Below are 27219 nucleotides of genomic sequence, written 5' to 3' on the forward strand. Positions count from 1 at the left end.
GCTACCTGTTGATCGCTACTGTTTCCCCTTAAGGAATCTTTCTTGTTGGAACTTTTATCACGCTGAGCAGATGAGTTGTGAATTATTTAAAATTCTCTCATCTTAATTTCCTCGGCATCCTGTTTGATTTATAAATTTTGAAAATCTCGGGAGGTTGTAACCAAAGAAAGTATTCCACCTGTTGTCAATCTGGTGGTATGGGAACGATATTTATTGTCGTTTTCTGTGCTACTTCGATTGATAACTTACTTAGTTATGGTAATGTTTATATTACTGAATACATTACAAATGAGTGAGCGCACGACCCCTATTCTCATTTAAAAAAATCATCGATTATGTTATTATGCGTAGATGGATGACGTCACTAGTATGATATATATGCCAAAAAATCATAATTCATGAAATAATGAATTTATTCCATTTGACTTTGCCACAATGTAAAGTAATAACGTGCTACAAGAAGTATTCACTTCTGTCGGCACTTCTCAAAGTCCCACCTTATTTTTGTTATTTAAATTAAAACACAAACACTTAGTTATATAATTTATTAGAAATCCTGTTATAATCTAGTGGATCAGTGCTAACATCAAAATGTGTTTATGTTTTGTTATATTTATCATTGCATTAACAGTGTTGAGTGAGAGAATAAAATAATGATAGATAGTAATAGGTTTTTAACCAAATCTACAGTCGGAAAAATGAAATAATACCCATGAACGATCATATCAATCACATACTTTGTATTTGCTGTTTTTTCTTTCTATAAATAACAAACGAGAGAGATAGACTATGATTTATCTTAATTACATCTGATTGATATGATCGTTCATGGGTATTCTTTCATTTTTCCGACTGTATATTAGGGTGCATCGAAAAAGGCGAAAAAAAATTTTTTTTTGCGATGGAAAAGTAATACCTTACAAAAATTTCCCAATCAACTGTTAAGTATTTTGGTAAAATGTTTTCGAAATTGGAAAATATCTTCTGCCCCCCCCCCCCCAGACAATTAAAAATTTTGAAAAAATGTAAACAGACGAAAAAAATTTTTTTCGAAACGAAAATCTAATAGCTCACAAAAGTTGCCTAACACACTATTTAGTATTTTAGTAAAATTGCGTTGAAATAAAAAAATATTTTCTGCCCCCCACGGCAACTAAAAGTTAGAAAAAATACATTAATATGCGAATTTCTTTTGTAAGGGAAGTGTAATACCTTGAATAAATAAATTCGGTTTAAATTGGAAAATATTTTCTGGTTTCACAAGACAATTAAAAATTTTACTTAAGAAAAGTATACTAAAGCATTCTTTTTATAACAAAATAGCCTAACTTATCCGTCTCCCTGACGTCACCCAAGTTTTATAATACTAAAATAAATATAAAGCAAAGTACAAAATTAGGTATATAAATATGTATTAAAAAAATATGGCAGAAGCATTCTATTCGAAGATGTCTTCCGATTTAGCATTAAAGTGAGGCATAGTTTGTCTGTAATCAATAATTCGAGTTTTTAGAAATCCATCCCTCGAATACGCTCCACAAACTGCTAGAGAAGCTTGTGTCACAAACTTGACACATCGTTCTACACATTGTTTGTGGCAGTGATATTTCTCAATCTCAATGTTAAAAGGGTCTAAGTTAGGATTCTTAATAAAATCCCTCAGATTGTCACTCGAAAATCTACAGAACATAGGTGGTTCTGTAAGGTGATAATCTTGTTAGTTAATTAACTCAAAGTAGTCGTTTGAATCAAAATTTTTATAGGAGAAAGTTTGAAGACCCTCACGTTTTTTGATTTGGTCACTGGCAAACTGCTTTTGATGTCCAAGGGGTAGATCATTTGAATGTCACAGGCATACAAACCACTGAAGTGGTTTTTAAGATGTTCTTCTAACAGCCGTATTACATCACCCTTAACGCCAGTATTTACGACTGTTTCGTCACATGCAATAGCTGGATTTGATACTTTCTGATATACCAGACAGCGGATACCCATATCCGAACTATTTGCACCCTGGCTCATGCCCAAGTGTTATGTGCTCTTCCACGATCGATTGACCATAAAACTTGGTAGGTACTGTTTTTTACTTGAGCTAAAGTTTTGTCTTCGCGTCGGTAACTTTCTTCTTTTACCGTTGTTATCTCTGATTATATTTGTTTTTGTTTTCCCTATCAATCGAGCTTATCATCATTTTTATGGGACCTCGTTGATTTAATAGCTCATCCAGAGGCACTTTTTGAGATTTGCTACAAAGACAATTAATCAGAGTGACACATTTGCATGCTGCAAGATCGAAACGTGTAGTTTTACTTTTGTTCTTAAAGCATTGAATTTTATTTTTGTAAAATTCACTATTTTGCCTGTTCTTAAATGGTTTCATAAGTTTCATATATTTGTCATGAGAGGGTTTTAAAAGCTGAATAATTCTTGTATGTTAAATTTTAAAGCCTTTTCCATATTTCCTCCTAATTGCAACCTGTTCGGCAATACCAGAAAATTCTGGCTCTTTCTTGCCGAGTTTTTTATTCTCTTGAAACCACAAAACTTCATCGCTTATTTGTATTTCGGTAAAACATTTTCAGGTATATTTGGTGGTTGCCCAAAAATCGGGCGGTCCACAGCACATCTTGATTTTATTCCACGTGATCTTGGTTTATCTATTTTAAAAATCTTTAATTTACAAACAACAATAATAACAAAGTAAGCCATCGCACTATACATAAGTGAAAATTACACGCACGGACTCACGAAGCGGGACATTTCAAAAGGGGTGGGGAGACTGAAAAAACAAATAAAACTTTAAATATCGTTTAAGTTTATAATTGATAACATTTTAAGTTTTCTTGAATTGATCTTAGATCGAGTTAGCACATATTTTTTTCCAAATAATATAAATTGAAATTTTCATAAAAATCAGATATTTAATAAAATTCAAGGTCGTTGGGGGGACAGAAAATTCGCTTAGAAAAAAAATTAAAAATACTAATATGCTGAAAAATAACATTAGCAACTTTTTCACGCTATTAGATATAACATTTCCCACTTTTATTTTTTCGATGCTCCCTACTGTATATGGCTCATATTTGGGGCCTGATCAATCTTGAGCTACGGGTAATAAATATGACTGAAATTTGGAGCGTGGCGAATATTGAGTTGGGGGTAATTTATTTGGTTGATATTTGGAACCTGACCCATATTGAGTTGGGGGTAGTATGTATGGATATTTGGAGCCTGGCCCATATTGAGTTGGGGGTAGTATGTATAGATATTTGGAGCCTGGCCCATATTGAGCTGGGGGTAGTATGTATGGATATTTGGAGTCTGACCCATATTGAGTTGCGGGTAATATATATGGCTGGTATTTGGAGCCTGACCCATATTGAGTTGGGGGTAATACATCTGACTGATATTTGAAGTCTGACCAATGTGGAGTTGGGGGTAATATATACGCCTGATATTTAGAGCCTGATCCATATTGAGTTGGTGGTAATATATATGACTGATATTTGGGGCCTGACAAATATTGAGTTGGGGGTAATTCATATGACTGATATTTGGGGTGTGACCAATATTGAGTTCGAGGTAATATATAGTGGGGGCCTTTATAATATCCAGGTAATATATATTTATTATATGCTGGGCGTCTATAATATCGAGGTAATACATATGGATTATATAAGGGGAATCTCTCTACGGATTTTATCGGAAGAGGAGTTGAAGGAGTTGAAGGAGTTGAAGGAGTTGAAGGAGTTGAAGGAGTTGTAGGAGTTGTAGGAGCTGTAGGAGTTGTAGGGCTTGGTTTTTGGGTTTCCGATAGGCGATCAATTTCAGATGCACCAAGGAAATCATCAATCGGAGAACGTAAAAATTTTACGGCATCTTCCAAGATTTTACGATACCTATCGGGGATGCCTCCTCTAAAAAAGTCTTCGCCCAGTCCAGGCAAATTTCCCAATTCAGACCAGTGGTGGTGATTATTTGACCACCATGGAGTTGGTTGAATATAAAAACCATTCACAATGTTAAACAGCAACTGAAAATTGATTAATAATTTTAATACACGAACTAAAGTTGGTTTAAGATTAATAAATACAGTAGACTCTTTCTATAACAAACACGGATATTACGAGGTTTCCAGTGGCGGCTTGTGATTTTTACAATAGGGGAGGCTATACCTAATTGTAAAATATCTAGACAAATTTGCACTAGCAAAAAATGAGCAAAAAAATGTAATTTAAGGCCCCATTTTTTTGACCATTTTTTATTTACATTTCATAATGTCATCATAATTCATGATTTCATAATATCATATCATTTTAAAAATAGTTAGTCTAATTGTAAAAGTTTAATACCAAAGTTTGTGTCGTTTATTTGTTAACAATTCCATATTTGTAAGTAGATGAGCATATCAAAATAAATACAGATTTGAAGTTTTGCAGTCCATAGAGGTTGAAGGTTCACATTTTTTAAGATACTCAACTGAATTTTTTTAATTCTAAACGCGGCCTACTGCGAATCCAAAAACACGATAAATTACCGATATTTTGCTTTGCGTTACAGATATCGGAAAAAGTTATTTGAACAAGTTATTCCAAATATTATTCTAACCATACGTACCAAATTTCATAACAAAATTCGCACTTTTAGTATTTTCATTATTTTTAGCCAGGACCCTAAAATTCGTTGTCCCGAGATGCACGCAACGGAGCCGAAAAGCTAGGTAGCCTCCAGCTCCGTTGGTAAATCTCCGGGCAGCGTGTAATGACACCGTAGATGCCACTCTTAGGAGACCGGGTCTCCTTAAACGCCTGCTGCGCTGTGCGGAGCATTAGCAACGGAGGCTGGCCGGCTTCTCTGCCCCGTTCATGCATCTCGGGATAACTCAGGGTCCTGTCTACAATAATAATAAAAAACTGAGACGCAATCATGCGTTCTAATGCTAATGCTCCGTGCGTATGGATATTTAGTGATAATATGGAATTTGCACGTTGTATAATAGTGAGAGTGCTTGTTGTTTTTCGTGATTCAAAATAAACATAACAGTGTAGCGTGTGTAAAAAATTTATGGGGAGGCTATGCCTCCCTTGCCTCCTCTGACGAGCCACCACTGGGGGTTTTGCTTATAACGAGGTATACTAGATGTCCCATGAAATTCCTTGATTGAACTATAACACATCTATAACGAGGCATATTTGGTTATAACGAGAAAAAATGAAATCGAAGAATATGTTTCTTTACCTGTTTTAAGCGCTGTAATGGCTATAAATAAATACCCAATTGCCTGTATATAGAAATACCCAACATCTGTGTTATTATTGAGGTCAGTGCTGTACTAAACACCTCCTTTAATAAACTTCTTCCTTTGTCGACCGATATTGAATATTGGAGGAAATTTAGAATTTACGATGGCGACATTTACAACAGTCAACCATCGACACCTAATAAACTATGTAAAAGGCATCAAAACATTTCAATATTATTGTTGTCTGATATAACAAGATCCGCTTATAACGAGGTAATTAGTCCGCCATTTCAGTTCTCGTTATAGAGGGAGTCTACTGTAAAATTCAAGCTAATGACAAAATTAAACGTTAAAACCATTAAGTATATTCATCTTAGAATCACGTAGTATTTTATTTTTCTTGAATTTATAACTTTTGGTTGGACTAACTTGCTAACTGGCTAACTTGCATGTATTTAGGCTAATTAGAAAAATGTGTATATTTATGCCCAATGTCCACTTTTATTTCTAGTACATTATACACTGAGCATGTAATAGTTGCGATAAATTCATTTTTTCATGAATGGACGATTTTGGAAATAAATTGCGAGACAGGTCGGCTTTTATTTTTAAATTATAATTTTTTGACATATATGTATATCATACTTGATTTCCATGTGTCTCAAGGGAAAGGTTTATACCCAATGTGTTTTGCCTGTACAAACTTATGGAGCACTACACTGACTTGGAGCTTTAACATTGACGCAAAAATCCGCAAATAAACTCAGAGTTACACAACGAGCCATGGAACGTACAACCAGTAGTCTAGAGAAATAAGATTTTTCTCGTGACACATCCCCCTCCAGGCCGAAACCAAATTTTTTGAGTAGTATGGACATCTATATTAATAACCTAAATGTTTTCTGCAGCCGATTTTTGTGATATACATAGCTATAAACAAATGAAGATCAAAAAACGCTAAATTTTCGCTTTTTTCCTCTATTACTAAAAAGTGAAGCATTTTAAACAAATTTGAGAGTAGGAAACTGATAAATCATATAAAAAACTTATATGACAATATAACTATATATAACAATATGGCGTTCACTGCATATGTCTATCCTTATTTTTTGCTTAGAAAATTGCAAAATAAATCAAAAATTTTGAGATTTTATAAATGTTCATAACTTATGTAAAAATTAAGTTAGAACTTTCTTATTACACGAAGTGCTGAGACTTCTGGTGCTTAAATTATATTCTATATTTCAAAGCAATTGGTCAAATAGTTTAAAAGTTATTTAATTTGTTTATCCCAAATTAATTTTTTTTGCAACACTATAAGTCAGAAAACGATTAGGTTACAGTAATACTTCGGACAGTTTATGAAAGAAGAGGATTTATGCTATTAACTTGATTTAAAAAAAATGACAAAAAATAATTGTAAATAGTGTAAAATTATTTTGTAAGATCATGTCGATTTTTTGCTTATAAACAATTAGAATAACTTTTTAACCGTTAAACGTAGAAAAATTATTTTTCCATATTTAGAAAGACTAAATTTTTATACACATCTAGAAAGAAAAACAATTGTCCTACGACAATTAGAGACAAAGTTAGCCCCCTTCTTTTTTTAATTCACGGCAGCTTTGTTTATAACACTTAAGAAATAAAATTAGCCGCATTTGAAAGAACATACTTCAAAGTTTTAACATACCAAGTATACAAAAGATTTGCTTTCAAGGAAATCGTCCACAAAGCTTAAAAATGTGGCCCTTAAAATCGGCCGGCGTTGAAACTTGGGATAGCGATGAGAGGGGGGAAGGAGCTGTTAACTGTATCTCTGGTTCTCGATTATTTATTTCGTTGTTTCTTTTTTTTAATTTGTATGTACTTTTTACGTACATTACGAATATGCGTTATTTAAATAAACTAATTGTTATATACAACATCAAATTTGTTTAAACAATTTATTTTCAATTTTTTTAATAATATTTGATGTAACTTTTATTGTAAAACGTACATATTAGTTATACAGGGCGTAACAAAAATACAGGTCATAAATTAAATCACATATTCTGGGACCAAAAATAGATCGATTGGTCCTAACTTACCTTAAGGCTATGGGTACATAATTCGCAAATATTTTACGTGTATCCCTACTTTTTCTGTCTTTACACGGCAAATTACGTGTAGTAAAATTCACACTGGTGTGGATATGTAAACATTACTAGAATGTCATTCTACTTGAAAATGTCATCATTAATTTAAAGAGATGGCTTTTGAATGTTCTTGGATAACTGTTATTTTTATAATTGCAAATTATTAATTCAGTTAATAAATGTGATAATTTTTTCACTAACTATGTTTTCAGTGATTGTAATAATTTATTTGTACAACAAAAACTAATAATCAATCGAGAAAAGAGGAAAAGTGTTAAAGTGATTTTTTAATAATATGTTGTTATTTTGGAACGCTTACAATTTTGAACATCTCTAACAACAAAATACTTGGATCACAGGATATATCAATCTGATGTATTCTCTGCTTGGATCTTCCACAAATAATACACAATAAATAACTTTTTATTAAGTTCACGTCTTAAATCAATTATTTATCAAATACACTATATATCAATAATATTTAATCAATTTCTCAAAATATTCCCGATGCAATGTCAAATATTTAAAATTGCCACTGATTGTCAGTGTCTGACTGACAATATATGCTGACAATATTATATTCGGTTGAGTGCGTTGTAAGACAAAGACAGATTTGGAAAATATTACCACGGCATTGTGTTCATTTTTTTCAGATCCTGAAAAAACCAATAAATATTTTTGAAAAATTTAAACGCAGAATGAAAGACTAAATTATTACCGAGGGCCGAAAGTCCCTTAGAATAAATAAAAAGTTTATTTTGAATGAGATATTTGAAATTAAAAATCACACTAAATTTTCTCTTAGTTTTTTCACCCCTGTAACTTATTAAAATAAACATTATAGAAGTTCTCAGGGACTTTCGGCCCTCGCCAATAACGTAATCTTTCATTCTGCGTTTAAATTTTTTAAAAATACTTATTAGTTTTCTCAGGATTTGAAAAAAATGAATCCCCATTTGAATAGCATTGCAGCCGAAAATACGTACCGATCCTCTTAATACAAATGTGCACATAAAAAAAGCTATAGCCCTTTGAAGTTACAAAATGAAAATCGATTTTTCCAATATATCGAAAACTATTAGAGATTTTTTATTGAAAATGGACATGTATCATTCTTATGACAGGAACATCTTAAAGAAAAATTATAGTGAAATTTTTGCATCCCATAAAAATTTTATGGGGGTTTTTTTCCCTTAAACCCCCCAAAATTTTGTGTACAACCCAAATAAATTATTATTGTGGTACCATTAGTTAAACTCACTGTTTTTAAAACTTTTTTGCCTCTTAGTATTTTTTCGATAAGGCAGTTTTTATCGAGTTGCGGCTTCTTTTTTAATAGGTTTACATACAAATTTTATGGGGGTTTGTTCTTTTACACCCCTCAAATGTTTGTGTACGTTCCAATTGAACTATTACTGCGGTACCATTAGTTAAACACAATGTTTTTTGTCTCTTTTTATTTTTTCGATAAAATAATAATATCGTATGGCATTTTTGCCGGGGAGATCCTTTCGGATAGTTCCAGCGCCAATTACATCTTTAACCCTGTTTTAAGTAACTAGTGTCGATGTACACTAGCCCAGGGGGACCGACGGCTTAACGTACTCTCCGAGGCACGGTGAGACGGCTCGTGTCATTATTGGAAATGAAAATGGTTTGTCTTTGGCAGGGATCGAACCCACGTCTACTGGCGTATGAGGCCAGGGTTTATGCCGTTACCCACGGCCGCTCACATTTTTTCGATAAGGCACCTTTTATCAAGATGTGGCTTCTTTTTTAATATGGTTCAAAATATGCCTAAAAATATAAATTATAAATAATAAATTTTCATACGATTACCAAGTCTTCATAATCGTACTTAACCATATTATACAAATATGTGGTGGATTTGACGAATATTTAAAATATCTCAATAAAAACTGACTTTTCGAAAAAGTACTAAGAGGCAAAAAATTTTAAAAACATTGTTTAACTAATAGTACCACATTAATAATTTAGTTGGAACGAACACAAAAGTTTGGGGGAGTTTAAAGGAACAAAACCCCCATAAAATTTTTATGGGGTGTCAAAATTTTACTATAATTTTTTTGTAAGATGCTCCTGCCATAAAAATACCACATGTCTATTTTCAATAAAAAATCTCTTCTATATATTGGACAAAATCGATTTTCATTTTGTAAATTCAAAGGGCTGTAACTTTTTTTATGTGCATATTTATACTAAGGTAAGTTAGGTTCAGTCGAACTATTTTTGGTCCCAGAATATGCGATTAAATTTATGACCTGTATTTTTGTTACGCCCCGTAATTATTATATACTAATCCTATACAATTATTCCTAAATCTAACATTGGCTTATAATATTGAATTGAAAATAAAAAATCTCAAATAAACTAAGTTTTATTTCTTGATAAACATGCTACTAGAAAACGAAAAATGAAATGTAACAAAATTAGAGAGAGGATAAAAAGAACAAAATTATTTTCAGAATTTTTCTACAATATTGTAATAATTGTATCTTACAACATTGAAAGTTATAATTTTAAGATTGCAAAAAAACAAAAATTAAGATATTTCATACATTTTGGTATGATAGCAAGACTATTAAAATAAAATTAAAGGAGGTTTATCTAGGAATACTTGTATTTTTATGAAAAACGTAACAATTATCAGTTACCCATTTATTATAAGTTTTTGTAAAGTCAAGTGCATATTAGGATCCACTCCTATAATTGCCAACAAAGTCATCCCAAAAATATCGTAAAAGAATTTCCAAAAATTGTTTACACAATTTACATAGTTAATTAAATAACCACTTTATTAACAAAAAACATATCCGTAACGTACTCAAAGAGTACATACAGATTAAAAAAAGAAACTCCAAAATAGATAATAGACAAAGATTGAGGTTTTGATAATCGAAGTCCATAAACTATTTATATTTCTGTACTAACAAGTACTCGGTGCAACCAGTTTTGCAAGAGCAGATAGTTTATTTTAATAAAATATCTGATATAAAGAAGATCTGTTGATCGGATCGGCACTAACGGTTCTTAGCTTAATTTCCAACCCCAATCAATTACGTTTACCTCTTTTTTGGTGGTTCTGTAACTTTAGTTTTTCATTCATCTAATAGCATGTTTACTAAAAAAATAAAACCTAGTTTATTTGAGATTTTCTGATCTCCATAGACCAATACTATTTTTAGAAACCATCGAATGGGATAATTTGTTTGTTCATACTTTAAATTATTACTAAGTTTAATAAAAAGTATGTATTATTGTATTATTCATAAATATGTACGTTTTGTGATTAAAATTACTTCAAATTTTATTTAAAAAAATTGAAAAAAAATTGTTTAAACAAATTTGATGGTGTATATAACAATTAATTTATTTAAGTAATTCGTACTCGTACTGTACGCAAAAAGTACATACAAATTAAAAAAGAAACGACAAAATTCATAGGCGAGAACAAGAGATACAGCTAACATTTCCTTCCCCCTTCTCATCGATCTCCCAAGTTTCGAAGCCGGCCGATTTTAAGGGTCACATTTTGAAGCTTTGTGGACGATTTGTTTGAAAGTATATATTTTTTTATATGTGGTACATTAAAACTCTGAAGTATTTTCTTTCCAATGTGACTGATTTGATTTCGTAATTGTTATAAAGAAAGCTGCTGTGAATTAAAAAATGGGGGGGCGGCAACTTCGTCCCTAATTGTCCTAGGACAATTTTTTCTTTTTTGAAATTTGTAAAAAAATTCAGTCTTTCTAAATGTGAAAAAATAATTTTTCTACGGGTAATGATTAAAAAGTTATTCTAATTGTTTATAAGCAAAAAATCGACATGTTCTTGCAAAATAATTTTGAGTTACTTAGAATTATTTTTTGTCATTCTTTTTTAATTAAATTATTAGTATAAATCTTTTTCTTTCATAAACTATCCAAAGTATTATTGTAACTTCATCATTTTCTGACTTATAGTGTTACAAAAAAATTAATTTGGGATAAACAAATTAAATAACTTTTAAACTATTTGACCAATTATTATGAAATTTAGTGTATAATTTAAGCACCAGAAGTATCAGCAATCCGTTTAATAAGAAGATTCTAAATTCATTTTTACATAAGTTATGAATATTTATAAAAACTCAAAATTTATGAATTATTTTGCAATTTTCTAAGCAACCAATAAGGATAGACATATTCAGCGGGAGTCATAATGAAGTTTTTTATATGGTTTATGAGTTTCTTACTTCCAAATTTGTTTAAAATGCTTAGCCATTTGGCAATAAACGAAAAAAGCGAAAAGTTAGCGTTTTTTGATCTTCAATTGTTTATAACTATGTATATCATCAAAATCGGCTGCAGGAAACATATAGGTGATTATTATAGATGTCCACACTACTCAAAAAATTTGGTTTGGGGCTGGAGGGGGTTGTGTCACCAACAGGCTATTTTTTTTCCTTATTTCTCTGAACTACAGGTACAACGCTGAAAATGAGCATTCGAGACCACATAACAAACCAACAAATCAGGCAAAGATCAGGAGTTTAAGACGTCATAAAGAGCTACGACGCTTAAGTGGAACTGGGCAGGGCAGTTAGCTAGAACACAAGATGGACGGTAGACACGACGAATCATAGAATTTAAGCCCAGAAACTGTAAAAAAGGACTACCACCGACTAGATGGACCGACGACATAAAAAAGTAGCGGGACATTGGCTACAATCACTGGAAAGAACTGAGGAGGCCTATGCCTATCAGTAACGCGATTGGCCGATTGATGATATCATACTAGTGACGTCATCCATATGAGCATGATGACGTAGTAAATGATTTTTAAATGAGAATAGGGGTCGTGTGCTAGCCCATTTGAAAGGTTATTTCACCATAATTCGGTCTTAAATTTCTATGAAATATAGTTTTTTAGTGATATTCACCAAGCAAAGGTTAGGAATTTTTGTGAACCATTGTATTTTGTATAATAAAAATGGTAATGTGCTTTGCCCCGGATTGTGAACACTATAGTGAATCAGGGATATGAAGATTCTTCGTGTTTCCAAAGGATCTGGTTGAAAAGAAGAGGTGGATTTCATTACTAAAGTAAGAAAATATATTGAAGAATAAGAAGTAGTCGAGGAAATGAAGCTGAAAAAATGGCAAAACCTCGCAATTTTTTCGTCCAGCATCGATTTGTACAAAAATTTGGGATTAGGCTCATTTCACCCTCTAGTTCATTTTCTATATTGAGCCGTTGTACGCTTTTGGTTTTTTAAGGGTGAAAACTACCCCTAATTGTTAAAAATAACATTTTAAACTTTAATATTGTCAACAGTTGTTTCTAATTAGTTACTTAATAAGTGTTTTATGCTTTAAGATATACTATCATAATATTTCAACCCTTAAAACCACCCTTCTTGGAGCTATATATAAAAAATCACTTATCCTAAAAGAATAATTTCGGCTTGCATCGCTTTACATAAAAATTTGGGATTAGGATCATCTCACGCTGTACTTCATATTCTATAACATGCTCAAGGGCGTCGATTATTTTCAGGGGTGTAAACTACCCTTATTGTCAAAAATTATATAAAAACGTTGTAAACTTTAATATGGGTAAAATTTGGTTTTGATTGGCTAAAAATAATGATTGTTTTATGCTTTAGGATATAATATCATAATATTTCAACCCTTAAAAACCACTCTTAAGAACATTACAATTTTTATAAGTAGATAATTTAATAGATCTATACAGAAAAAAGTAGAATTAATGAATTACAAAAACATTTATTTACACAAAAATACGAATTTACAAATATGTAAAAGTACAAATACAGATAGTTTTTAAGTCGTCTTCCAGTATACGAACCAGATCTGTGGTATTATACACGCATTGAAAATGTTCCATAAGCGGACTATTCGAATATTTCGAAAAAAAAAATTGTTTTATAAACACAGCTCCTTCATTTTTGGCGATAAAAGGTTTTTTCCAAAATGATTTTGTCGGATTTTTGAAGAACTATAAGACTGTGTAAATTAAATTCCGTTAGATCCCTTACTTTTTAATTGGGGCGGGTTTAAAGGGTTCGAATAAGGCGGTGTTTGCTCGTAAATAGAGGTTTTAAACAGTTATATCTCGCTTACTATTACCTGTAATGAAAATATATGCACAATATAATTTTAGTTATTAAAAAGTCTTTAATTTAGTGATCTATAAATTTTTTCGTATCTCCAGCATTTTCGGAGATATTTTGAATTAAATGGTGAAAAATACGAAATTGCAAAAAATCAATTTTCCTTTTAACTCCAATTTTTCTAAAATTAGGCCTTTTAAATAGGTCAAACTTCTTGAGTGTATTGACAATACAAATATACAGGGAATTTCAGAAAGTTGAAGACAAGTTTTCAATTAGGAGGGTAGTTAGCGGGTTATTTTGAACCGACCTTTTTTTGATCATAAGTCGCTCTATTTTCACGTTAGAAATTTTTTATTATAATTTTTTGAAAGACTTGATTATATACTTGAAAAACGATAATTTAAGTTTTCTTCGAAAAATGCAAAGTTTTCCCGTTATTTGGCTTTGAATATTTCAAATTATGCATTTGGCGAAAAAAGCTAACCTTTAACATACCGTATCTCGGTTTGTGTTGGTTTTAAAGATATTATAGAAAAAGAATTTAGTTTGTGTTATTAAAAGGTACAAATTTGATATCTGCAGTTTTTTTGATTAAATGCATATTTTTCGAGGTATTCTCAAAAAACTCTCCAAAAAGTCGATTTTTTCGACGAAAAACTGTTACTTTCAAGCGCGAATAACTCGAAAAATATTAGTTTTACGAAGAAAATGTAAAAAACATTTTTTTCTTAGAATTAATTTTTACATCGATTTACGTGGTTAAAGTGTAATAAAAAATTCCCACACCCGAGATGGGGTGGCAACCACCCCCAAGGTTTTAGCGTACAGCCGCATGATATAGAAAATGATTCTTGGGCTATTCCCTACCTTCTGTGAAAATTTCAAGTAAATCCATGCTGGACGAAAAAATTGCAAGCCAAAATGCTTCATTTCCTCGACTAAAGTGGGACAAAGAAAATTCTCTATATAGTCCAGGGCTTATCTGTTTTGAGATGGACGTTGAGAGGTGACTCAAATTTTTTTGCAGAAATTGCTTGAGAATAACTCAAATAATAATATGTGAGTTATCCTCCCACTCAAAATGGTCCGGAACATTGTTTAAATAATCAAAATGTCAAAATATGAAGGAAAAATTCGATTTTTTTACTTTTTTGGATTATAACTTTAAAACTGTTCATTTCTGAGAAAAGTTTTACTGAGATAAAAGTTGCGTAATTAAATTTCCTACAATATAGAAGTGGTTAAAAATTTAAAAAATAGTCACCCTTGTTGCAAAATAGCAATACTTGCGAAAAAAACCATACCAAAACAAGTATTCGTATTTTACGTTTTTCAGCCATTTATGCTACACTTAGGACCTTCATATTTTACCCATAAAAACTTTATGATATTGTAAAACAACACTGTAAATTTCATTAAGATCGGTTTAATAAATTTTGCAAAATAAATTTTGCAATCCAGCTTTCGCAAAAAAAATTCATTTTTTAAAAATGGTACAGGACTGAAAATACAGCAGATAGTAAGTTGAATTTTTTTTGCTTATAGAAGTGTACTGTACCTTTTATTTGCAATTTGCAAAATTAAAATCGAATAATTACCACGGCGTCAGGAATTTTTTTAAATAAACATTAATTTTTGGTGCTACGCGCAGGACAGCAGTGTTCGATTCACACTAGTTGATTTTCACCAAAATTTCTTCTAATCTTTATCTAATATATTATTTTCTTACTCTATATTTTGTTGTATTTTAATATTTTAATTCCACAAAAATCAAACTAATTTTATTATTGTTTGTGAAATATTGTTTAAACAATTGCATATGTTTAAAAATAATAAACTTTTATTCTCTAAGTTAAAATATATGAACAAAGAAAGTTTTTGCTAAAAAAGGTGTTATTTTAAAGGATAAAGTATGCGTTTTTATTTTGCAATAAACAAATTTATTTATTTATATCAAAATGTAATAAAAATTAAAATGTATCAATCATTATTAAAGGTCATTGAAATGCCCAATCAGAGCAAACTATCCGCTGTCCTGCGCGTAGCACCAATAATTAATGTTTATTTTAAAAAAATTCCTGACGCCGTGGCAGTTAATCGATTTTAATTTTGCAAATTGAAAATAAAAGGTACAGTACATTTCTATATGCAAAAAAAAATCAACTTGCTATCTGCTTTATTTTCAGTCCTGTAACATTTTGAAAAAACGATTTTTTTTTGCGAAAGCTGGATTGCAAAATTTATTTTGCAAAATTTATTGAACCGATCTTAATGAAATTTACAGTATTGTTTTAGTGTATCATAAAGTTTTTCTGAGTGAAATAAGAAGGTCCTAAGTGTAGCATAAATGGTTGAAAAAACGTAAAATGCGAATACTTGTTTTTGTATAGTCTTTTCGCAATTATTGCTATTTTGCAACAAGGGTGACTATTTTTTTAATTTATAACCAATTCTATATTGTAGGAAATTTAATTATACAACTTTTATGTCAGTACAACTTTTCTCGAAAATGAATACTTTTAAAGTTATAATAAAAAAACTAAGAAAAAAATCGAATTTTTCCTTCATTTTTTGACATTTTTATTATTTAAACAATGTTCCGGACCTTTTTGAGAGGGAGGATAACTCAAATATTATTATTTGAGTTATTTTCAAGCAATTTTTGCAAAAAAATTTGAGTCACCTCTCAACGTCCAAATGTACTAATATTTTTACATATCCGCCCTGGTCTAATAGGTCTGAGTGCAGAATCCTTGGTAACTATCTGTTGCCTGAGTTTTTTACAAATTTATAAAGAGACATGCCGATAAATAGCTGACAAGGGAGGATCTAGAATATGCATCCATTATCTGCCCGCTTATCTAGATAAAATTCTAAAAGAATTCGGCATCTTTAGTACTCAAATATGAGTAAAATGGAATAAGGAAAGACAGCTTTAGATTAAATTCGATTCGGGGCCACCACCATCGGCTGATCAAGGTTTCTGCTATTCAGCGTCTTCAGAGCCGCCCACAGGCGGCTCTGAAGCGCCTGAAGCGCTCGATCAAACTGCCGAAATTCCCAGAAGAATAAGGTTAGCTTGGACAGGATTTGGAAAACTGAGTTGGATCTTGAAAAACACTGAAATAGATGCCGAATTATCCTGGCTGAACAGATGCCGAATATGTTTACCAAGTAACTTTTTTTTATACAATTATAGCAGTTGGATTTCCCGTTATAATGTTTTATTAATATCATTCATTAATTTTATATCCCAGTTCCCAAAAAGAACATCTATTTTTCCAATTTGTTAATGTTATATCCTACCCTAAATATTTTAAAGCCGTCCCTGTTTAGAGTATTACAAACTATTGCACAACATTGCACTGTGTTAGGAAAATTCCTGTTTATTTGGTACGCAGTTACAAAATTTGTTAAAAGTACTGCGTATTTTCTTTTGAGCGCGAAGAACTCATTGTTACTATTGGCCTGAATTTTAAAAGATCTGAGAGTGGTCTCAGATGATTGGTCGCATCTCTGGTCGGAAGACCGAGGAGAAATGCTTCGGCTTGACATGCAAGAGAGGTGACGAAGGTCAGAAGATTCTTCCGGTTTGAAAATTTGAAGCGAGAAGACCCGCTCGCCGGTACTCACTTGAACAGGGCGTTGCCCGTAGTCCCTTGCCGGTAATAAGTATAGTATTGTCGTTTTGTGAAGCTATGAAGATCTGTTAGCCTGTAGTGAGTGCTCTAGGAAGATTTTTTTCCCATGAGAATGGATTTGTATGGTGAAAATCGAGCACTCCTATGAGTTGTATGACGCAGTTCTATAAGCCAGCATTGTATAGAAGTCTTTGTCCCTGTATTATGTATGATGATCTGGCCCTAATTTGCCCGTTGTTTCCCGTTCCAGTGAAATTCAAGTTCCAGTTTCCCAGAGCCCTTTGTATTATGGAATGCACCCCACCCACACCTGTTGATTGACACCTGAAGATGTTTGTTTTGTTTGTAATGTTTAAAACCAGTCAAAAGTTTTGTATCTTAGTAGCCATGTTTGTAATAAATAACTTCGTATTGAAAGGTTAAAATAAATATTGTTTTTTGTAGTAAAATTACAGTAAAGTTTTGAATAAACATAGTAAAAGTTTGAAGTTTAAATAAACGTTTTTGTGAGTGTAGCTACCATTTTATTTCTGTAACCTTTTCTTGGAAAAATATTAACTAGGTTCTAATACAAATGAAATGAGTTTTAGAGTAGAAGAAAAGAAATTTGGCATAGAAGCCAGTGTTGAGAAAAAGTAGCCCAGCTTAACCCCAAAGAGGAATCGATGATGAATGTCCCCCAATTGGTTCCCAAAAGTATGGAATATGTCCAGTAAGTACCCATATGTGAACCAGAGGATTTGTTTCAAACTGCGTCCTTTTTTTAAATAGTAGAAAGATCCTCTAGTCTGAGTAAGTACCCTTTTGTATTTGATTATGGTAGTTTAGTCTTCTTAACACCCTCCTACCCCCCTTAACGAATCTGCGACCTAGCCACCGCACAACCATTGAGCTGCCGTCTTGCAACGAGGCTTTATGTGTCTGTTCCTTCTGCTGGCCCCATTTCGACCCCCCAGTATTTTTATAGTTAGTTCTTTCCCTGTCCCCATATGAGCAGACATGTAAAACGCTTCACAATGATTTATGCGCCTGTGGTTGATTGATTTATGAGGGACCCTAATTTAAAGAAAGATCTCGATCGAGTTGTTTGCATACCTTTTTCTAATAATTGTTCTTTTGTTATTGTACTAGTAAATTTGATTTTACGTGCTTTAAGTTATTATGTAAATACTCGTTTATTCTGGATAATCCTTTCGTATAAAATAAAAAAGCTTCTAAAAAAACTTTTACTTCTTCAGTAATTTTTTTGTATTCGAGATGATTAAGCATTGTCAAAATAAGATGCTTTGGAAATTAGCTGGGAGTTTTGAATTTGAATACGTCGGTGTAATTTGATATGTATCGGGCGCGGTATATTTTTGAATTTGTAATAAATTATAATAAATTATTAGATTTAGTGTAATAAATAAATTAAATATCGTAGTTTATAAAATAAAGGATATAAATTCAGTGTTTTTCATTTGTTTAGAAGTACGTTATTAAAATTAAATATGGTCAACTAAAACTAAACATTAGTGCCTAAAAGATCATAGAAAAGTCAGTTTTGTAACACTATACTTACGTATGGTTGACACTCATCAAGGCCAATATATATGGATAAAAGAGTAAAAGCACAAAGAGCAATGGAAATATGAATGCTCGGAGTGAGGCTTATAGACAAAAAAAAAACAAATAAATGGATTAGAAGCAAAACCAGAGTAAAAAACGCAGAGGAGCATGCTGTCAAATTAAAATGGAGCTTCGCAGGACACAATGCCCGACTGAAGGTAAAAGATGGAATCACGAAATAGAACAATGGAGACCATGATTAGGAAGGAGAAGCAGAGGAAGGCCACAAATGAGATGGGCCGATGACATTAAGAAGATTGGAGGACACAACTGGAAACAAGTGGCGCAAAATAGAAAACACTGGATTGAATTGGGGGAGGTCCAAAGTTGGATTACTTAAATAAATGAATAAATGAAAGTCTCTAATTGTATATATACTAAGGATTTCCACAGTTTTCATTGTATTCCTTCACTCAACCTTTCTCTCCAGCTCTTTCTGTCTTACCAGTCCCCTTCCTGTAGATTTCTACTCTCCATTGCTTCGTCTACTTCATCTCTGAAGGATCTTCGGGGTCTGCCTCTATTCCTTTTTCCTATCGGGCTCCACTCTGTTATTCGGTTTATCCACCGATTTTGGTCTGCTCTTCTGACATGTCCGTACCAGGTTAATCTCTTCTGTTCGATGTAGTCTATTATGTCTGAGTTCACTCCCATTCTTCTCTTAATCTCTATGTTATTTATTCTATCTCTCCTTATTACTCTGCAGCTTCTCCTTAGGAATTCCATCTCTGTTGCTCTTATTTTATTTTTGGTTTTCTTATTTATTGTCCAATTTTCACACTCATAAGTGAGGATACTTCTTTTCATGGTATTGATTTTTCTTTTTGTTTTTATGCTGATGTTCTTATCCCATGCATAGTATCGGGATCAATTTTTGTATACAGTCTCTTATTTGGCCTAGTTTTTTTTATATCTTCCTCAGTTGTTCCTTTGTTTGATATTATAAAACCTATACACTTGTACTTATCTGTTCCTCTGATTTGTTTATCCTCGTCTATTTCCAGTTGTTTTATTTCTGTATTCTCCGTTGTTACTGTTAGGTATTCAGTTTCCTTTAGGTTTATTTCCATCCCAGTCATTGTATATTCCTGTTCCAGTTTCCTCATCATAAAACTGAGGTCATCTTCGTCTGGTGCGATCACTATTTGGTTGTCAGCAAAGCTTAGGGTATATAGATATTCATTCCTTACTGGTATACCCATTCCTTCGCACTTTCTTTTCCATGGTTTCAGGGTCTTTTCCAGGAATATTTTGAATAGGGTAGGGGATGTGGAGCAGCCCTGTAGTAGTCCCTTTGTCGTCTTAAATGGGCTGCATATTCGATTGCCCATTTTGATAGCTACTGTGTTATTTTTGTAGAGTGCTTTTACTGTTTTTATTAATCTTCGTGGGATTTCGATGTCTTCCATTGCTTCCTATAGCTTGGTTCTAGGTATCGAGTCATACGCCTTCCTAAGATCTGCAAATGCCAGATGGACGGATCTATTTTTGGCCATTTATTTTTCAATTAGTTGTTCGACCGTGTAAATGTGATCCAGGCATGCTTTCCCCGCTGTGAATCCTGCCTGGTCTACTCCGATATTATCCTGTATATATATTTCTAATTTTTCCTTTATGGTCTTTCCATACAGTCTGCCTATAGATGATATTATGCTGATTCCTCGATAGTTTTCGCAGTTTTTTCTATTTCCTTTCTTATATATTGATGTCATATATGCTTTAGTCCAGCGTTTCCCAAACTTATTTTTCCGTGGCCCGGTTATTTTTGTGCTGATCTTTCGTGACCCACTAATTTTTTGCATAGCCTGGTGTGTGTACAAGAAAACATATTTAAATATTTATTACAGTTTTATATATTTTAATAAAGAATCATTTGCTCAAACAAAAATGTAATAAAACAAAGTAATAATCAAATATTAATGAGAAGTAGATGTTAATTTTATCCTCAGGTGCGGTTCGACTTACAAATGGTTTCTATATTTATTTTTAAGGAAAAGCAGTGTTAAAAACCATACCTCACACTTATAGATGCTTATAGGTCGTAACAAAAGGAATTAGAAATGTTATCGCTTTTTCTGCTAAACCTACCTACTCCTGGCGACAAAACAGCCAAAAATCTATCAGTGGTATTTTTTCTAATATGTCTTTGAGTGCTTTATCACACGATAGTTCAAATTACTGACTCAGTATACGTCCATTGTAAATGGATACCTTATCCACGCTTTGTTGCTGTGGATAGAGGAAAGTATTCCTTCAAATTTGCCTCTTGCAGGACCTCCAGTCCTAGCAGGTGTTTCTTGAAAGCCGCTGAAATCTCATCCGACAATGAATTTACGATATTATTTTTTTTTGTAGTTCCGTCAGTTTTACAAAAGATTGGTAATTTCCTGCTTCCGCGCGACTTGTCTACAAATTAAGTTTTTTTGTTGCAGCTTCCACCTTCTCTTGTACTTTAAATACAGTTGCATTGCTACCTTGTAATATCAAGGTTTAAATTGTTCAAGAAGTCAAAAATATCACAAAGGTAGGCTACCTTGATTAACCAATTGACATCATGAAAACTGTCTTTAAAGTGAAATATTGTATCCCTAGCCGTTGGTGGATGTGCTTCTAAGAATATTGAAATTTCTTCCTTCAGTTCAATAGGTCTTTCTAAAACATTCCCTTTTGATAGCCAACGCACTTCGTAGTGCCAAATAAGATATTCATGTTCACTTCCCATTTCTCTGCACAAAGCAGAGAATACTTTGTGAGTTCAGTGGGCGAGATTTTATGAAGTTTAAAAAATTTACACTCTCCTTCATAGATTCGGTTAAAATCAGTGGAATTTTTTTGACAGCTAATACCTCTCTGTGGATGCTAAATGCACCCAAATACATTCTGGTGCTAAGGCTTTGATCCTTGGAAAAAGTACAGTACGAGTGCCTGCCATTGTCAGTGATCCATCGCTACTAAGTCCCACACATGTATTCTATTCAATTCCATTATCACTAATGTAGCTAGCAATTAGATTAAATATTTCTTCAGCTGTTGTTCTTGTTGACAAAGATTTACAAAATAGAAATTCTTCGTGAATAGTATTTTCAAAATCGTGTCTTACAAAACATATTAGATTAGCATTATCTGATACGTCTTTACCCTCATCAAGTTGCAAGGAAAAATAGTTATAGTCCTTTAAGTGACATATAACAGTTTCTTCAATATTATCTGCCATCTCCACCTCCACAATCCTACGCTTCAATGTGTTATTTGATAGAGCAAGCGAATTCACTTATTGCTTTCCCTGCTTTTCATCACATATTATCCGAGATGCTACTATTTTCATTGCTAGAACTATTAAATTGTTGGCAATTGTGTGTGGATTGTGGATAACCTGTTTCAGCAATTAATTTTGATATTTCATAAGAAGCGAGTACAAGTTTTTCAGATTGAGCGTTCTGAGAAAATTCAAAAACATATTCTTCATGGTAGCTATTAATTCTCTCTTTTTATTTATAAAAAAACCTATTCGTCAAAGCCAGGCGACCCGGCATTTTGCTTTCGTGATAGCTTTTCCGATCAGTTCTTTATTAATTCATTTGGTATTCCGCCGGGGCCTTCTGCTTTTTTGTTCTTTAGTGTTTTGATCGTTCTTTTACCTCATCTAGACTTAATTCGTTTTCGTCATGTGTCTAGATTTCTATTCCGTCTCTTTCTACTTCTTTGAATTCGTGGCGACTTTCGGTTAGCAATTTTTTATAGTATTCTTGCCACTCGTTTTCTTTGATTTGACCGATCTTGATTTTCTCTGTCTTATTTCTTTGGAGTGACTTTAAGCTACGCCATGACTCTGAATTTCTCTTTTCTCCTATGTGTTGTTCTATTTCTGTGCATGTTTTTCCCATCTTTCATTTTTTCTTTTGTTCTTTTTCTTTTTACTTCTTTATTTTTCCCTGTAGAGTTCCAAGTCCTCATAGTTTTTTGTGTTCAGGTATTTTATATGGAGTTCCTTCTTCTCTTTTATGCATTTCAGTGTGTCTTCGTTTAATTTTGTATTTTGGTGGGTGTATTTTTGGTCTTTTTCTCCAAGAGTTTCTAGGGCTGCTGTCTTTATGCAGGTTTTTATGTGTTCGTAAGTCTGTTCTAATTGTGTAAGAGGCAAAACCAAAAAAACTATGATATCTGATTTATCAAAGAAAAAGATCAAAATTTTGAGCTATGTCACTTTTCTTTTAAAATACTGGTCACTTTTTTTAAAATAAAAGGAAAATACCTCAGACACTTCTCGAAATACAACGGTTTTTGTGTTAAATAACGATAAGTTCACGTCGAATGTCAGACCATAACTGAAAAGTGTCATTGTTCCGGAATAAAAGTATTCATTTTACCGCCAAAGCAATAATGCCACAACCGCCATCTTTCGAAGTTGGAAGTAAACATGTATGTGACATTTTTCCTGCTAAAAGTATGGGATATTTGGAGTCAACTTAAGAAGATAACTCGATTTATGCATTTTTTGAGCTGTGTCGCTTTTCTTTCGGATGAGCGATGAGTGCATCCAATACTTTTTATGAGGCTGCTTTGTGAATACGTTTTTACTCCTCATTGGATTATAACGAAGAAATAATTTGATGTTTATATTTAGCCCAGTAAATGAACGGAAAATACGGCGATACCATGTAATTCTCATGAAAATTTGGTTTTAGAATTTACTTACCCTTCACTTTAAAGTGGAATTTGTGCCGTTGGTTGCTTTTACTGACAGTCACTGGGTGACAGTCACCCTTATCGGGGATGAAAAATCGAGCGTTAACAATAAGTCCGGAAATGTATAAATTCACTAATTCTAAGTAACTTCTGTTCTATAGGGTTTTTATGTGAGTCAGTACTTTTCGAGTTATTGGCGATTGAAAATGTTTATTTTTTGACAAACAAAAAACCCGTTTTCATACGGTTTTTCGCAAATGACTCAAAAAGTAAATATTTTATGAAAAAAATATTTTAAGCACATATAGCTCCGAAAAAACGAAAAGAGTTGTGTATTCGTCTATAGATCCAGCAAAAGCAAAGTAGTAGCTCATGAAAAATACGTTTTTATTATTTAAATTCCAAATCCATTATTTCAATGTCAAATAACCAAAAAATAAGCACTTTTCGGGAAAAACTCGTTTAAACTTTTTTAGTGTTTAATAGTTATTTATGATATAAGTGTTAAAAGTACACGTTTAAGGCATGCATGTGAAAGTTTGATGAGTGCACATGAGTGCCTTAAAAATGTACTTTTTAACACGCATATCATACAATATTTTTTCTACAAACGTAATTACAGGACAATATCTACAAAAATTTTACTTGAACTTGACTGTCATTCCATTTTTATATTTTTTTGACATTACATCAAAATTGCCTATACGCTCTGAGCTTCGCTGGTGGCGCTCCTAGTGGATTACTAATTCAACTTTCACCGGTAATTTTTAAATTTATTATTTAATTGTTATCGCGTAACATTTACAACGCAAAAAGTAATTAAATTGTAATCGATTTTTTAAGATTTTTGCTAATCATTTTGACGTTCTATTGATAAAATATGAACTTCTTACTTCGGATACTTTCACAATTATCGTGTAGATGGCGCTAAGATTTTTAGATTAAATTACAATTACGTATTACGGAACATTAAAAAACTTAAATTCAGTATTTAAAACGTAAGTGTATTTAAGGTAAAAATATATACCACAGCTTTGACCAACTAATATTTTTTATAATTAATGTTTTTAATTTTAATTTTAAATTAATCACTTTGACATTTATGTCAAATTTCCGGTAAACGTTTACAGACTTGCCACTACTGGTGCTCGCGAATTTGTAAATATCCCCTCTACGTACGAGCTCACAGCGTATACGGTCAATACGAACTGCAGTGTCATAAAATTTTTAAAGCACTAGTGCCTTAAATTAGCATTTTTAACGCTCGTATGGAGTGCTAAAAATTGCATTTTTAATACGGTTGTAGAAAAAAAAGCTTTATTTTAATTGTTTATAAAAGTTTCCAGCATTAAAAATAAGCGAGTTACGCTCAAAATAAAGTTGACCCCCTTTTTTTGGTAAAAAAAATCGTGAAAATCTCCCCGTGTTTAGCAGCCCAAATGAAATTAATCGTTACCGATTTACAAATAATTTACTTTTGATATCATCTATAAATTTCACCGGTTTAAAGTGCTTATTTTTGAAAGAGGTATAGTTGAAAGGGCTTGAGCGAGTAACTAATCACGAGTGTATGCAAACTTTGAACAGCCATATCTTAACCAATTTTTGTCTTACAGACAAACGAAATAAAACTAGCATATTTATAACAGCAAAACCTAAATTTTTTTATTCCTTAAGATTTTTCGTATCACTAATACTTTTTCAGTTATTTTGAAAAAAGGGAATTCTTTCAAAATTTTTAGAAAAAAATTTTATTAACAAACATTTTTTTCAAAAATAAGCACTTCAAACCGGTCAAACTTACAGAGCATATAAACAATATACATACATATAAAGAAAATGGTAAAGCGGTAAAGATTAATTTTATTTTTTTTAACGAACTATGCATATTAATAAATAAAGGGAGATTTTCACTTTTTTATCAAAAAAAGGGACCAACTTTTTTTCAGCAAAACTCGTTTATTTTTGATGCTACAAACTTTTGTAAAATATAAAAATAAAGCCTTTTTAAACACTTAAAAAATTTTAATAAGCTTTCCCGAAAATCGTTTAATTTTTCGGTAATTTCACGTTAAAACATTCGATTTGGAATTAGACGAATAAGAACGTATTTTTCATGAGCTACAACTTTGCTTTTACTCGGTTTATAAATTTTACTAATACACCATTTTTTTCTTTTTTTTATATTCTACATTTTCACAAAAATATTTCTTTCGATAAAATATTTACTTTTTGGTTATTTGCGAAAAGCCGTTTGAAAACGTAGTTTTTTTTGTCGAAAAATAAACATTCTCAATCGTAAATAACTCAATTTATCCATTTCCGGACTTATTTTAAACACGAGTTTTTTCACCCCCAAGAAGGGGTGATTGCAAGCCCCTTCCCCAATTTAAATCAACCAACGGCATAAATTCAACTTTAAAGTGGAGAGCAACTAGAACCTACATCTAAATTTTCATGCAATTCGGAGTTGCCCCTGAAAATTACACCCAAGAACGGTCATTTACTGGGCTAATTTACATGAACAATTAAACAAGTTAATAAAATTTATTTTGAAGTGTGACTTACCACTATGAATAGGAAAATGTAACCGTAGCCCTTCATTTTCGATCTAACTTTTTAGATGGTTAGTCCTCAAAGTCAAATGTTTGATGTAAGTCGTTCAGTTTTTGGTTCTCTTTTATAGCTAGAAAAACGTAAATAATAAAATAGTTAATCACAATAAAAATATCAATTTCGCCCAAACCTGTGATTGTGCATTTGTCAGTGCGATTTATTATTTATTAGGTGTTTTAATTAATTTAGGTATAATTTTTAAATGAGTTTTTGGGTTTTTAATAAATCGCTAATAAATTATTCCCACGTAGACTTTTTAATTTTAATTTGGAAAAACATTTGTTTAGATAAGTTTTATTATATTTCGTAATAATATAATTGATATTTTCATAATACATATGTATATTCATAGTTTAAAAGAATGGATACGGGTTATCAGACGCGGATCTAGAAATTCATAATAGGGTGGGGGGCAGACTTTCCGCATAATATTATATCAATATTATATCATCCTAATTTAGCCATACGACTCACACTTACTCTAAAGATAAAATTCACTCATCCCAGATACCTACGGCATCATGAAGATTCATTGAGAACTGGTGGGACTTAGCCACTGGTGGGAGTACCTAGCTTCCAACAAATTTCTTACGCATCTGTATATTGAGAGTAGCACGTAGCACATCCTTATTATTCCAGATTTAGCGATACGGCTCACACTCCTTCAAAGGGAAAAGTTCATTCATCGCAGATATACGAGTACAATACTAAGAATCCGTGCATATGCAATGCTACTCGCTGTTGTTTCAAAATTGGCGCTTGCACACCACGTAACTTTCCTGATAAATTAGCTCCGCCATCGTACCCTTGCCCACCAAGTTCTGAGTTCTCATATTATGACGCTTCACAATGTATCTCCAGTTAAATCCTTCACTACTACTAATCTTAAAAAATCTTCTTTGAAACAGAACTACAGTCGGAAAAATGAAAGAATACCCATGAACGATCACATCAATCACTTATTTTGTATTTTCTATCTTTTTCTTGTTATTTATACGCTCTGATCTTCGGTGGTGTCGCTCCTAGCGGTTACTAATTAAACTTTTACCGGTAATTTTTAAATTTATTATTTAATTGTTATCGCTTAATATTTACAACGCTAAAAAGTAATTAAATTGTAATAGATTTTTTTAAGATTTTGCTAATCAT

The 27219-nt window shown here is 32.1% G+C and overlaps 1 protein-coding gene across 1 annotated transcript; it reads right to left on the minus strand.

The window, feature by feature from the left end:
* Nucleotides 1-530: 530 nt before the first annotated feature.
* Nucleotides 531-26188, minus strand: LOC126884661 (uncharacterized). The gene is made up of 2 exons (XM_050650729.1): nt 26023-26188; nt 531-4033 (listed from the first exon to the last, which is right to left on the minus strand). Exons 1-2 carry the CDS (start codon nt 26056-26058, stop codon nt 3095-3097), a joined length of 975 nt encoding a protein of 324 aa, XP_050506686.1. The 5' UTR covers nt 26059-26188; the 3' UTR covers nt 531-3094.
* Nucleotides 26189-27219: the final 1031 nt, after the last annotated feature.

The sequence above is a fragment of the Diabrotica virgifera genome, chromosome 5, assembly GCF_917563875.1.
Source record: "Diabrotica virgifera virgifera chromosome 5, PGI_DIABVI_V3a".
NCBI lineage: Eukaryota > Metazoa > Arthropoda > Insecta > Coleoptera > Chrysomelidae > Diabrotica > Diabrotica virgifera.